Genomic DNA, 14,957 nt, shown 5'->3' on the forward strand with positions numbered 1-14,957 from the left:
CACCACCATCACCACCATTATCCCCACCATCATCACCATCACCACCATCATCCTTGTTGTTACTCCCAAGATCACGGGCTGCATCTGAAGCCTGGGCGGGTGACTGGGAAGCACACTGTAACCACCCCAGTCTCATACAGGTGCCTGGGCAGGTATCTGTGTGCAGCAGCCCCTGTCCCATTCCCCAGCACCATCCTGCAGGCCCACCTCACAGACAGGTAAACTGAGGCTCTCAGACATGTGGTGGTGCAGCCTGCAAGGGGAGCCTCCCCCCTCCTCCCCAGAGAGTGTCTGCGCCAAGCAGGGCCCAGGCCAGCCTGCAACACATTGTGTGTAGAAGGGAACAGGGCCAGAGCAAGGAAATCCTCCTTCCAGGCCAGGGCGGGGTGTCGGGTAAGTGGCAGGTCAGGGCCAAGAGATGGGCCTTCCCCCTGGTGGGCCTGACCTGAGCTGCAGCCACCAGCCCTCCCGCCTGCCAGCATGGAAGCCTGCCCTGGAGTGGAGGCTGAGGACTGTCCGCCTCGCAGTGGGGCCGACGGGGCGTCCACGTGAGCTGGGTCCTGGTGCCGCCGCCTCCCAGCTGTGATTCTGGCCTTGGAGAGACAGAGGCAGTGACAGCCCCCAGGGGAGGCTCAAGGCAGGTCACGTGGTGCGGCGCCAGCACAAGGGCCAGGCCCGCCGACCGAGCGCGAGGGACGCTGGGAGTGCCGGGCTGGCGCTCCTTTCCATTTTCTTCCGTTCGATTATACTTTAGCCCGTTTATTTTATTTTATTATTTTGTTTTTTAAGCTTGTTTTACTGTATTAGATTTTTTTCATCGAGATACAGCCCACCCACCGTAAACAGCACGGATGCCAAGGGTTCCGCCCCGGATCCGCGAGCGCAGGCGCGCAGGGTGCCGACCACGCTGGCGCTGGGTCCGTGTGCGGGCCAGTGCCGCTTCCCCAGCCAGCTCCAGGGGCTCCCTCGCGCGCCTTCCGGGTTGCAGTGAAGATGGGGGCGCCGAGCACTGGGACCAGGTCCCTTCGCGGGTCCCCCTGGAGTGCTCGCTGGCCCCAAGGAGAGACACTGTGAAGGCGGAAACACCCACGAGCGTCCCACCTTCTGTCCCCACCCACTTCTCTGGGGTCTGAGCCAAATGACAGGAAAGGAGGTGCTTCCGTCGCAGGACTGCTGAGGGCTCCCCACGCTGGCCGGGTGCCAGCTTTCGGCCAAACTGGGCTGGAGCATCAGGTTCAGAGGGCAAGCTGCAGGGACGGGAAGCAAGGCCCCTCCGCTCCAGGACAGGCCCACTGTGGGCAGCAGCCGGGTCTGTCCCCACTCAGGACCAGTCGGCCTGAGTCCTGACCTGGCCCCAAACTGACCTCTGGCCTCAGGCACAGGCTGAGCCCTGGTCCTGGCTCCAGGCTGACCTCTGACCCCAGGCCACAGCATGCGGAGCAAGGCAGCACAGGGATGAAGGTGACGACCTGGGAACCCCACAGGCCTGTTGCTGGCACCGCCTCCCCACCCCCAGCCTCTCCTCTCTGGAGGCCCACACTCCCTGACCCTGGGGTGGGGGTGAGGGGTCAGCAGGACAGGGGCTGCTAGGAGCCCCATGACGGGGCGTGCTGTGCACGGCGCGTCCTGCTACTCTTACTTCTGCGGCCATTCCTCCAGCGGAAGGGCTCTTGCTGTCTGCCTGTCCGCCTGTCTGTCCAGGAGGTGGCCTCAGGCTGGCTCTCCGGGGCTCACCCTTCCTGCCCTTGCAGAAATGTGCAGAATGTCTGAGTCAGCGAGAAGACGCTGGCGCTGGGAAGGGACGCCGCCTGCGTGCAGACACAGGGCTCTGAGGAACAGGGTCCCCTGTGCCGGCTGGCAGGGCAGCAGTGCCACCATCCACAGGCCTGGCCGTCCTGCCTGAGAACTGTGACCTGAGGGAGCTGCCTCCTGAGGGGTCACTCAGGGTCCTGACCACCACCCAGCACTGGCAGAGACCCCATGGCAACCCCGAGAGAAAATGCAGTTGTTCACCCATCCACAGAATGGGAAACTGAGGCCAGGGAGAGGACGTCGCCACGTGGAGTCACAGGGCCAGGAGGCAGAAGGGCCTGGGCCACGCCGAGCCCAGAGGAGTGCCCATGGTGGGGTTTCAGACTTCACCCATTCAGAGGCAGAGGTTTGGGGGTCCCTCATCACCGGCGCCGTGGTAACGCCCAGCCGGGTGCCTGGGACGGGCCAGAGGGAAAGGCGCCGGGGATTCTCGCTCAGCACCCAGCCCCTCACGCCCGGCCCGGTGGCAGTGTCTGGCCGGGCCAGCTGGGTGTGTCTGCAGCTGCAGAAACATGACCAAAGGCAAAGCTTTGCTTTTGGTTTGCTTGGCCTAGAAAGCCTGGGTGGAAAGTGACGGCATCCAAATTCCTGCCCCAGGTGAGTCTGCCTGGGCTTGTCTCCGTCAGCCCGGGGCCCCCAGCTCCTCGAGGCTCCAAACCTCCCGGCTCTGCAGGCCCCACTAGGACTTTGGGACTTTGAGGCCCTGGATGTCCCACAGGACCAAGGACAAGCCCCTGAGGGGCATACCCGGCCAGGAGGCGCCTCACCTGCTGGGACCTTCTGCAGGTGGCTCTCTGTGGCAGCTCTGCAGATCAGAGGCCGCGTGGGCCCCGGGGCAGTAGTGGACTGAGCCTCAGTCTTGGCCCGGCCCCGCCAGCGCCCCAGCCAGTGCCCTGGCCAGCCCTCCCAACAGCCCCAGCCGGCCCCCGCAAAAGGCCAGGCTGGGTGGCAGGTGAGGGAGAAGCGGGGACCCCAGAGTGGGGGTGGGGCTGCACTCCTGGGCCTGGCCACTGCCATGACAGGTGGACCCCTCACCTGGCCATGCTGTCGGGAGGTCCCCCGGGCAGGTGGGCACCAGGCCACGCTGCAGGTCCAGGGGCACGTCCAGCTGAGAACCTGGCACCCTCCCTCCCACACCCTGCCACAGCACCGCCACCGCCGAGTGCCCCCTGGGTCCCGCCTTGGGTGGGGTTTTGTCTGCTCCCCTCATAGGGGCCTTATGGCCACCCAGCAGTTGGGCACCATTGTCCTCCCTTGAAGGTCGAAGGCCTGAGACCCCCAGACCCCAGCCAGGAAGGACTGAGCTTGGGCAGAGCAAGGCCAGGCCCCCCCCCCCCAACCTGCTGTCTTGCGGGCCAGGGCTCTTGCAGCCCCTCCTGCCTGGCCCCGACCCCAGCTTCAGGGAGCTCCACCTCGGGAGGCCTCTAGGGCTGTGTGACAAGGGCTGCTGGACAGCCATGCATTCATTCACTCATTCATTCATTCACAAATACAGATGCTCCTCAACTCCCAGTGAGGTCATATCCCAATAAACTCACTGTAATTTAAAAATGTCGCGTTGGAGAGGCATTCAGTACACCTGGCCCAGCAAATGCCACAGCCTACCCTGCCTTGAACGTGCTCAGAGCACTGATGTTAGCTCCACTTGGGCAAAATCATCTGACACAGCCTGTTTTATATTAAGGTGTTGAATGTCTCGTGTAATTTATTGGATATCGTCCTGGAAGTGAAAAGCAGAATGGTTCTGTGGGTCCTCGAAGTGCTTTCGCACCATCGTGAAGTTGAATGTCACCATCGCACCGCCCTGCGTCGGGGATGGCCGTACTCACTGAGCGCCGGTGTCCAGGCCCTGTGGTGGGCGCAGGGCTCTGCGGTGCGCAGGCCAGAGCTGTCCCCAGGGAGCTCACAGCCTGGGGAGGACAGCAGGTACCGGGGCGGAGGGGGGGCTCGGGCAGCGGGCTCACCAGGGACTCTCCCCCAGGAAACTTTGGCTGTCACGACTGGGGGCAGGTGCTCCTGGCCTCTAGCAAGTGGGGCCCGGGTCGCTGCTCAGCACCCCACCGTGTGCGGGAAGCCCCGCCAGGTGTCCCCCCCAGACCGGCATCGGGGCCTGGTCCAGGGCCTCGGAGGGCACCTGCCTGGATTCAGGGGGCCACGGGGTGGTCAGGGAAGGCCTCTCTAGAAGGGGCCGTTCACAGAGTGAGCAGAGCTGGGATGGCGGCCCCCACCCCGCGTCCCTGCAGGCTGAGGAGAGGAGGATCCGCCGCGGCCTGGGGCAGGCAGAGGCAGGCAGAGCAGCGTCCTGGTGCCAGGCCTGGGAATCCGGGAGGTGGAGAATCCTGCGCCCCAGGCCCCTGACTCCCAGCAGCCTCTGCCACATTCCTCCGCCTGGGTGGGCAGGGGGCGGCGGAGGGGGGGGGGGTCTGCGCATTCCTGGTGGAGATAGGGAGGCCCGGAGCAGTCTGCGCCAGTGCGCTCTGCGGGGCCCAGAGAGCTGCCCGGGCTCTGCCTGCCGGATCCCGCGGAGCCCGGCCTTGCAGAGGGTGCTCCGGCTGCCCCTGCTGGGGAGCCTCTCAGGGAGGCACCCGCAGATAAGGTCGGGGCTTTACCTGCTGGCCCTCGGGGCAGGATCACACGTCCCCTCACCCAGGCAGGCGGTCACCCTCAGCCCCGAGCCTCGGCCTCCCTGTCTGTAGGACGTGGATGCCAAGGGCTGCTCCCTCTCAGGTGGCGCGAGCACCAGATCCAGCCACTAAGCGTTGGCCCAGCGCCCGCCCGAGGGCGGCCCCACGGACCGGGTTCCACACAGAGGGCGGAGGGAGGTGCTCAGGGGCCAAGTCAGGAAAACACAGCCCTCCCTCGCTGAGGGGCCAAGGATGGGGGAGGGGCTCCACGCCCCTGACCTGAAGCCACACACAGCCCCCGCCATGGAGCCAGGAGCACAGGGCAGTAGCTTCACGGCTGGCCCACCCTGCCCTGGTCACCAGGAGGCTCTGCGGTGGCAGCTCTCCCTCCTCACCACCACTCCCTGGGTTGAGAGGGAGCCTGGTGGGAGGCCACACTCAGCCCCCGCCCCTCACTGCCACCACCACCTGGCTGCTGGGGGATGCCCTGACTCCTTGCAAGAAGAAGCCTGGGCTCCCAGTGGACCCCACCACCATTGGCGGCCGGCAGGAGCCTCCCAAGTCTCAGTGTGTTTACATTCCCACCGGGAAATATTTTCCTAGAAGAGCTGCAGGACAAATATTTTGTTAATGTTGAAACTTGGGGCAAACAGAGCCCTGGAGCTGAGCCCACCCCCCACCCTAGCCCTTTCCGCACGCGGGGCCCAGCCTAGGTCCTGTGTGGCCCCCCTCACCTGGCCCACCCCTCTGTTCCCAGCCAGCCAGGACTAAGCTGGAGGCGCCTTGCCTGGCAGGAGTGGGCGCCGGGCAGGCACGTGTGGCCCAGGACCAGCCAGCTGGGCCCTGCCTGAGCCCCATGGCCCCCGAGGATTGGGCTGCCTGCCTCCCCAAAGCCATCCTCACCTCCTTTTCGGCATTCTTGAGTCCTTTTGTGAAATTGCGGTGACAGTAGATGGAAGTGGTTGGGGTGTCGCTTGGCAGTTGAAGCACTGGAGACCTGGCCCTGCACAGTGGCCCGGGAGCCTGGCTGAAGGCGGGGGCGGGAGGGGCTGGGACCCCTCAGCGTCTCAGGCTCCAGGCTGAGTCAGCCTCCTGTTTAGGGTTGGGTGTCGTGGGTCCACCGCAGCCCTAAACACGGGCCCACGCCTCTCCATGCACAGGACAGGGCCCAGCTGGCATAGGCGGGCCGTGTGGGTGGTCCGCGGGCACCGGGAGGTCACCTGCCTCTCCTCACCTCCACCAGAAGGCCTCCCGGGCACCCACCCACCTCTCTGGGCCCCTCGGCCTCTGCGACCCCGCCTGGCCCTTGGTCTTAGCCCAGCTGCGCGGGAGGGGCCGGCGGCCACGGCGTGTCCTGAGCCTCCTGCTCCAGGTCCCTGGGCAGCTCCTCCAGGGGCTCCCTCTCGGCCTGGACGCTGCTCCTCTTCGCCGCCGGCGGCCACTCCATCGCAGGGACGGACACATCCTCCACCCATTCACCTGCGGACAGCCATGGGGACGGCTTCCACCTTCTGGCCATCGTGAACGGTGCTGCCACGGACGTTCGAGTACCGGTGTCTGTGCAGACACGTGGCTACACTTCTCTCCGGTGATCACCGGCGCGGAGCTGCCGGGTCGTGTCTGACTGTGTTTAATCACTTGAGGAACCACCGGACTGGGTTCCACGGTGCTGCCTGTTTTGCGCCCCACCAGCCGTGCACAAGGTTTCCGATCCCCCCAGGTCCGTGCCACACTTGTCTGACTTCCTGGTCCTGCTCGGTGGCTGCAGAGCGAGGCCCACGGCGTGGACCACAGGTGGGCACAGCAGAGGCTGGTGTCTGGCGCCAGCTGTAGCCTGCTCGGCCTGACTCCTAAATCAGGGCGCCTGGGGCGGGCGGAACATTGGTCTCCAGGCCAGTGGGAAGATGAGGGGAGGGCAGGAGATCGGTCATTCGGCCACCATTGCCTGGCAGCTGCTCGGCGCTGGGCTCAGGACACCGCAGTGAGGACACAGCGCCATCCCTGCCCTGTGGGCCCCATCAGAGGCTGGCATGAACCAGAGCATCTCACCCTTGACCCCAAGGACACACTGGGGGCAGGAACAGCAACTCCCGAGTGGCGGGAGGACGGAGGGGCAGCCATGCGAGGAAGGCCCAGCCCAGGGGCGCCATCCCCGAGACCGTTGTCATTAGAGAATTTGGACCAGCCCCGACCGACCAGCGTGAGGGCAGGGACCTTGGTCTATTGTGTCCCTGCTGTGGCACCAGCCCCTGAAGCGGGCCTGGTGGGGCTGGTGCCACGTGCAATAAAATAAGAGAAATAAAAGCTGCTGAATAATGAAGGAAGAAAGCACAGTAGTCGGGGGCGGGGGTGGGGAGAAGCATCCCCCAGACGCAGCGCCCCTCCGGCCCCTCCGAACAGAGGCTGCGCGGGCAGCGGGACAGGAGCACTGTGGGCTCTGCGGCTCTGGGGCGGCCTGAGGGCCTTGAGGGCGGCGCGAGGACTGGGAGCACTGGGACCTTCAGGCCCCAGGCACAGCCGGCAGGTTTCCCGCAGGCAACAGGCAACTCCCCTTGGAAAGGCCACCTGGTGTGACAGCTGTGGGTCCCCTCAGGCAGAGCCCCAGCACCAAGGGAGCCCTCCTCACCGTGGGGGCTGCAGGGCGGGGTCTGGGCCCCTGGCGCTGGTGGCATCCAGGCCAGCAGCCCCCCAAGGGCCGGCCCAGTCCGCCCCTCTTTCCCCTGCTGCCTCAGTGGGGCTGGGGCTGGAGCTGGCACAGCGGGGGGTTTGCAGGGGAGAGGTGGGCGGGCTCCTGCAGCTTGGAGGACAGGACTGGGGTCTGCTCCACGGTGGGACGGGGCCCGTGCTGCCTGGGCCCTCTGCCCCCAGCACACTGAGGGCTCTGCCGCGGGGCACGTCCAGGACGGGCAGCTGCTGCCGCCACAGGCGTCCACCATGCCAGCGCCCTCCTAGGCCACGGCACCTCCCCAAGCCTCAGCCTCCTCCTCTCCTCTGTAAAATGGGAACAGTGACTCCCTGCAGTCACCGAGAGCCACTTGAAGAGTGTAGGCACGTGGCAGGGGCCGTAGTGCCCCCATCTCGCCCTCCTGTCTGGGCCTGGTCCCAGGGAGGAGCTTGGAAACACCGGCTCTCAGGGAGGCCGCCGGGCTGTGGCCCCAAGCGAGGCGTTAGGACGGAAGGTGGGCGCGGAGGGCTGCGGCGGGCGGCACTTCCTCACCTCGCGGCTGAGGCGCTCCGCGTCCCAGGCTGCGCGGCGGCTGTGGAGCTGGGGCCTGAGGGTCTGCACCACCCCCGTGGCCACCGCCCACCCAGCCCCACAAGGGCCACCCCGACCCTCGGCTGAGCTTAGCGGGTCTAGGGCAGCAGGCAGGGGAACCCAGAGAGAGAGAGAGAGAGAGAGAGAGAGACAGAGAGACAGAGAGACAGAGAGACAGAGAGTGAGACGGAGAGACAAAGACAAAGAGAGAGACAGAGACAGGCGGAGAGCAGCCTGAGAATGAAAAACCGGAGAGCGGTCAGGAAGAGAGACGAGTCGGGGGAGGTGGATGTCCGTCCAGCCCTGCAGCCCTGGGGTCAGGCGCAGAGAGAGGCGCTGGGCCCCGCCAGGTCGCAGCACAGAGGACGAAGCCCCGGGGTGTTTGTGTGGTCTGGAAACCATTCACTGTGGCGCCTGGAGGACCAGGCTGACCCGGAATCCGGGCTCTTGCCGGGCAGGGAACCCGGCACAGCCTGCGGATGAAGGACCCTCAGGTGTCCCGTCCTCACGGCTGCAGCCCCAGATCCCTGCCCCCGGCTCCGGCTCTGCCCACTGGGCCCTCCCGGGGAGTCAGATTCCTCCTGGGCCTCAGGCCTCCTGGCCATATAAGGCCGCCTGTGGGCACCTCTCGGAGCAGCTCAGGGCCCTCACCCCCGCATGGGAACCGGAGCTTGGCCAGGCCCCAGGAGGCAGGCGGGGCGGGGCCTGCTGGGGCCTTGCTTCTGTGCAGGGGGGCACAGCGGCCCCCACCCTGGACACCGCCCCCCCAAGGGTCTGGGCATGGAGTAGGTGGCTGGTGAGAACGGGGGTGGGGTAGATTGGGCGCACGGGGGCCGAAGGTTAAATAGGATAAAAAATGATGTTGCAGAAACGTGGGCACCCTGGCGTCAAGTGTGGACTTTCCAGGGGCTCCCCCCAGATCTGGGATCAGGACATCTGACCCTTTACCTCAGAGGCCAGCGACGTGCTGGGAGGTGCCCCTGGAGGGAGGCGCGGGGTCGGGGTCCTGGGTGCAGCCTCGTTACTGGGCCAGACGCTGCACACGGGTGGATCTCCAGGGAGCTCCCAGGGACCCTCCTCTGTTCCCCCAGGAGGCTGTGGGCCTGGGCCAGGCTCTGGGAGTGGCACTGGGGGGGTCCCATCCTCAGGCCGGGGGCTGGGTCCAAGGGTGCGTGGGGTGATGTCTTATACTGATGTGCCCCCCACAGGGGCTGCCCCTCCAAGGCAAGCCCTCCTTCCAGCTCACAGGACCCCCAGACTGGGAGGTGGCAGGAGGGGACAGGAATGAGGCCATCTGCGCATACCAAGGGGGACTCCCTGGAACAGGGGGCTGCTCTCAACCCCTCCAGGGCCGCGGGGCACCCGGCAGCCTGGGCCGCCCGTGGGAGGTAAATCCCAGAGGCTGCGCTTCCTGCTTCACTGCGTCCTCCTGCCAGCTGCTGGGCCATGGCAAGGGACGAGCTGCTCTCATTTGAGTAAATATTAATAAAACAAATGCTAAGAGATCAGACCAGGGACAGCTCCTGGGGGCTTCACTGGGGGCGGAGGCGGCCAGATGGGGGGAGGGGCATGGCTGCTAAGAGCTAGCGGGTCTGCGGGCACAGACGTGGGGGAGCTGGAAGGTGCCAGGGCCTGGTGGGCCGCAAAGGGGGGCCTCCTCCGGCCAGCCCCCAGGCTCCCAGGCTCTGGCTGCTCTTGCCGCAGACAGTGCCAGCCGAGGGCCACGGCCTGCTCCTGGACCAAGCAATGGCCAACGGAGGCCCAGAAGCTGTCCCTGTCCTGCTGGGTTTATGATGCCCAGAAGAGACCTCCTCCCCGCAGTGGGTGCTCCCAGCGCCTGGCTGGTCTGTGTCCTCCTCCCAGAGGACGGAGCTGGACCATGCGGACTGCCACAGGGACGGAGGTTCTCGCCAGCTGGCTCGCTGGAAGGGCACCAGAGCAGCCCTGAGAAGAGGAACGTGGCCTCTGATATCCCAAACCGCAGGGCTGGCTTTGCCCCAAGCCCTGTCCCTCGGAGACAGACACTCTGGGTCCTGGAGCAGAGAGCCACCAGGCCTCACCCGCAGGCTGGGCCCCAGCAGGCGGCCAGCGCGAGCCTTCCTTCCCACTTAGCGGCTTCTCCTGAGGGTGCAGCACCCACTCAGAACGTCCTGGGGGGCAGCAGGAGAGCCAGGCTTGGGGACAGGAGGTCTGCACAATCATCTGTTACCGATTGTGACTGTCAGTGACGAATGTGACTGCCAGTGACGCAGCTGAGTGTGCAGTGAGGAGGCGCCCCGTGGCCTCAGTGCAGCTGCAAGCTGCGTCCCCAAGAGGCTCACAAGGTTAGGAGCTGACGGCCCAGGGCTGAGTCAGATGCGCCTGTGGCCTGGCCTCGGTTTCCCACCGCTGCCCCCGGTGCGGCCGAGCAGGGCGAGGGGCTCCTGGGAATGCATCGGAGTAGGGGGCTCAGGTGAGAGGGGCTGCTCTCAGGGGAGGGGAGGATCTGCCAGACCCCTCTCCCTCCACCACTGACCTCTGTCCCCTCCTGTCCCCTGCCCCACCCTGGGGCTCCTGCCACTCTGGGGCTGGGTGGGGAGGGCTCCAGATCTCAGGTTGTCCCCAGGACTGGGCAGCCAGAGCCTGGCAGGACACAGGGCGCTGGGCTGCCTGCCTGGCCCCCTGCCCCCCCCCACTGCCACACTGGGCACCCCTGTCCCGGGCATTCCAGACAGCACTGCTGGGGTTGTCTGATTGTGGGGGGGCTAGTGCCCAACAGATGCCCAGTAAACAGGGGTTAGGACATGGGCAACTGACTTCCTGTCTCTTCGCTAACTTGTGTGCTCTTCACTGAGCCCTGGCCCCTAGGGTCTCGGTTTCCCCATCAGTAAGCAGGAAAGTGGCTGTGTTGCCCAGGAGTCAGAGGAGAGATGCTGCGGGCCCATTGGCAGCGACTCCGTGGAAGCTGACAAGGACAGCGGGTGTTGGGGTGGGCACAGCCAAGCTGCCCCTCCCCCTACCCACCTCCCCACCCACTCCTGACCTGCCGCCCTGCCCCCCAGGCACACAGGGCAGCGCAGAGGGTAAACACCTCGCCCAGCCCCTTGCCACATTCTCCTCTGTCCCCTTCACGCCCTGCCCCTCATCAGTTGCTCCTGGGGCAGCTGTCTGCCGGGAAGCAGCTAGCCCCGGATTAACCCTCCGCATGCTGGAGCAGGCCACTCCGCTGACTCAGCGCATTCTCAGGCAGCCGCCCCTCCCTCCCCGGCTGGCCTGGCCGCTAGGGGGCTCAGAGGGCTCCTGGCCCAACCTCTGCCCGCTGGACCCGGGGGATATCGGGAAGCGGGCAGGTTCTCAGGAGTCCAGCCAGAACCTGGGGCCAGGCTGTCTGAGCCCCCAGCTGTCAAGGGCAGCCGGAGGCAGAGCACACTGCCCGGTGCCAATCCCCCATCTGCGGACCCACTACTGCCCAGAGGCAGCTCTTGCCTGTCCCTCAGCTCATGAGCCAAACCTGCGCCCCGACTCCAGATTCCTTGGCCCCTCCCCCACTTGGAGCTGCTCCTGCAAAGGGGAGCCACCTGCTCTCCCGCCCCCAGGTGGGAGAACAAACTGTGAAGTTCCGGAAGAATTGCAGGGAAGTAAAGTGGAAAGAGGGAAGGAGGCGGGGAGGGTCCCACGGCCCATTTCCCAACTCGGAAGAGAAGGGGCCACCCAGCCTCTTGGGATTTGAGATTTGTAGGAGGCCAGGAAAATGTGGATGGTGGTGCAACCTTCCTGGAACAGCTGCCGGCTCAGGACCCCTGCCAGGACCGGCGGGCCAGCGCCCCACTAACTCAGCCTGACCCCCAGGATTGTCGAGGGAGCCCAGCAAGATGTGAGCCCCACGGCCCACATGGGACCAGGGCCCAGATGGCCTGGCTCAAAGACGGGGGAGCAGCTGGCCCAGCAGCTGCAGCCCCACCCCCACCCCTCGGGGCTTCCCTGGAGGCAGATTTGGCCCAGGAGACAAGGGGAGGAGGAGGCCACTGCACCCAGTGGCGGCAGCCACCCAAAGGCAGAAACACAGGACACAGCCCCGAGCTCTGCCTCCAGCGTCCTCAAGCTGCCGCCGGGCAGGGGAGGGCGGTGTGTGTGGTTCGGGGCCAGGCAGAGCTGCTGGAGTCCACAGCGATCTGGAGCGCAGGTGCTCCCGGGCACACATCGGCGCTCAACAGGCACCAGGTGTGAGAGCCCGGACTTCCTCAGGAGCCACAGGACCGGGAGGGAGCGCCCACCCCAATCCTCCCAAGCGGCTCCGTGGTGGGTCCAGCCTCTCCCGCCGCATTTCCCAATTTGAGAGTATTTTAAAGTGCAGCGGGGCAGGCAGGAGACAGGCCAGGCTGAATCTGACCTGGTCCCCCAGAAAGCAGAGGGTCCCCACCTGGGATCTCACTGTCCCTCTGCAGATCGAGATCCCTCCACGGCCCGGCACGGCTGGCAGAACGAACCTTGCCGCGCACCAGCAGGGTGGGACAACGCGGGGGCCGAGAGCGGTGCCCAGAGTTAAGGAAACAAAGAGGGGAGCGGCCGGGGCGCCGGCCGGGGCGCGGAGGGGAGCACCGCTGTCCCGGGCGGGACCCGGAGCCACGACCTGGGGCGGGGGCGGGGGCGGGCTGGCGCCCTAGTCCCGCGCCTGGCCCGGGGCCAGCAGGTGCCCCTTCCGGGAGGCTGGCCCGGCCGGGGTCCGAAGGGTTAAGGCCGCCCGGCCTCCCCTCCCCTTGCCCCCTCCCTCCTCCGACCCCCTCCCCGGGCGCGGGGCTCGGGCGCCCGGGCGGGCCGGGGCGGGGCCTGGCGTCCGCGGGCGGAGCGAGCCGGGCGGCCGCCTCGCTTCAGACCCGCTGGGCTCCCGCCGCGGCTGTCCCAGGAGCGCGGGGACGCGGCCCGGGCCGGGAAGATGGCGAAGCGCGGCGCGCGGCACCGCGCGGAGAGCGCCTGGCGCGCGGGCGGCCCCCGGGGCCCCGCGCCGCTGCTGCTGGCCGGGCTGGCGCTGCTGGGCGCGGCGCGGGCGCGGGCGGCGGGCGGCTTCAGCCTGCACCCGCCCTACTTCAACCTGGCCGAGGGCGCCCGCATCGCCGCGTCCGCGACCTGCGGCGAGGAGGCCCCGGCGCGCGGACCCCCGCGCCCCACCGAGGACCTCTACTGCAAGCTGGTGGGGGGCCCCGTGGCAGGTGGGGACCCCAACCAGACCATCCAGGTGAGCGCGGGCAGGGCTGGGAAACACCGCCCCGAGGCATTCGGACTCGAACTCCAGCCCGACTCCTAGGGTAGCGCCATGGGCCGGGGTGGGTCCAAGTACCGACTCTCCCATCCCGACTCTGTCGTTACGCATTTTAGGGGACCAAGAGGGACCCCAGCCTGGCCACTTCGGCTCGTTTGGGGAGCTGCACGTCCCTCGGGGAAGGCCGAATGTGGTGTCCGCGACACGGACTCGGGGGCAGCTGGGCGCCCGTCCAGTTCTGTCGCCGTGACCCGGGCGGGAGGAGGGCTCGTGCCCAGTCCCCGGCGGCCCCAAGTCCGGGATCCCGGCGAGGGCGGGACTTGGCCTCCGCTACAGGCTGCCTGTGGAGAGGGGGCGGGCAGCTCCACCTTCCCCCGGGACAGGCTGGAACCTGCCGGCCTCTGGACGGGGGCGGGAGGGACGGGAGGGGCCAGCCACCTGAGGCTCCCGCTGTCCCCAGCCAAGAATTGAAGCTTCTCCTTAGGTTCTCGGGACTCGGTGGGTCCCCCAAGGTAGGGGAGGGCAAGCTGCAAAGTTTTCACTGGGGATGGGAACACGTGGCGGCCTCGGTGTCTGCCCAGCAGGTGGTAGCGGCCCTGGGCTCAGTCTCCCTGGGGAGATGTGGCTTCGATCCCTGCAGACCCTCTGGGGGCATGCCCCTCCCAAGCCAGGAGCCTGGACGTGGTTCAGTTAGGCAGCCACCTGACCACGAAAGCGGCGCTTTTGAGGCTCTTTGGACTTAAATTGGGAGGGTGATGTCTGCTCCAGGGGCTCCCTAAAAGCGGGCTATAGGCCCGTCTCCCCACCCCTGCCCCCCTTAGGCAGAGTCCAGGGGCCCCAGGGGCCTATGTAACCTGGGCTGCCGCTTCCAGGCACCTGTCTCCACCTTCCTGGAAGGAGAGGCTGGGGAAAGGAAGAGTAGCTGGAGGTTGGATTAGCTGGGGCCGGGGAGAGGGCCCAGAAGCCAGGAAGTTGGGGGATGAATGAAGAAGCCTGAGCTGGGCCCCACCCCGGGCCTCCACTGGGGGAGGGGAGCTGAGCAGGGCCATCCTGGGGCGTCCCCGAGGGCTCCTGGACTCCTGTGCGTTCTCTCCCCAAGCCCAGCACAGCCTTCGGAGCCTGGAGGTCTCAAGCCCACACTTCAGATGGGGAAACTGAGCCCTGGAAAGATGCAGCCCCCTGCCTGGGGCCCCACAGCCAGAACTGGGTCCAGCTGGGTTAACAGTGGAACCTGGGCATCTCCTGGCTGGGGACCCCCTTACATCTGGCTGATCCCATAGCAGCTGGGTCTCAGGAAGGAGCGCCCGTGGGTGTCTCCAGACCTGCCGCAGGGACCTGGCCAAGCTCCCCGGGGACCTACCTTCCTGCTTAGCTGGGATTTTGTGGCTTTGGGAGGGGAGGCCCCAGGCTGCCTCCAAACCCTGGGCCACCTGCCTGTGCCACCCGGCAGGGGCCCGCAGGCCCTCTCAAAGTGTTACTACTTGGACGCTTTTCCGCATCTGTTTGTTACCCTGTTAGAGTGCTTAAAGGCCTGGCTGGGATCCGGCAGCCTGGAATCAAAGTCCCTTTCTTCTGCCTCCTCAGCTGTGTGGTTTCCCTCTCTGAGCCTCAAGCTCCTTGTCTGTAAAATGGGCACAGTGTGTGACCACCTGCCTCACGGGGGTCATGAGCTTGGCCTGCTTCGGAGCTCGCCAGATTAGGATGGCGGCCTTGCCTTACCCAGCTCAGGTCTAGCAAGGGAGGGAAAGGCATCCCCGACAAAGTACGTAGCGCTGAGCGATTAGTACCCTGCTCCAGGCTGCGGGCGCCATAGAGAGATCAGCTGGCAGACGGGAGCTGAATGGCTGCTCCAGTGACCTTGGGCATCTCCTTCCTCCTCTCTGAGCGCCCTGGGTCTGCTGACGACCTGGCTGGTGATTGGGTGGGTGATAGGGCCCTGCAGGCCCCTCTGGAGCAGGGGGGGTGGGGCAAGGTGGGCAGGCCCAGGAGGGGCCCAGGAGATGAAGCCACAGCTCTCTCTCTGTCCAGA

At 66.5% G+C, this 14,957-nt stretch overlaps 1 protein-coding gene across 1 annotated transcript in view; it reads left to right on the forward strand.

Annotated features, from left to right (window-relative positions):
- Positions 1–12,661: 12,661 nt before the first annotated feature.
- The window catches only part of LAMA5 (laminin, alpha 5), a gene marked incomplete at its 5' end in the record, with an annotated part of 45,924 nt that continues 43,628 nt past the window's right edge, over positions 12,662–14,957 (forward strand). The window contains one exon of the mRNA XM_012654573.1: positions 12,662–12,904. Within this exon, the coding sequence (XP_012510027.1) occupies positions 12,662–12,904 (243 nt within the window). The remainder of the gene's footprint in view (positions 12,905–14,957) is intronic.

This window comes from Propithecus coquereli, unplaced genomic scaffold, assembly GCF_000956105.1.
Source record: "Propithecus coquereli isolate 6110/MARCELLA unplaced genomic scaffold, Pcoq_1.0 Scaffold442, whole genome shotgun sequence".
Lineage (NCBI taxonomy): Eukaryota > Metazoa > Chordata > Mammalia > Primates > Indriidae > Propithecus > Propithecus coquereli.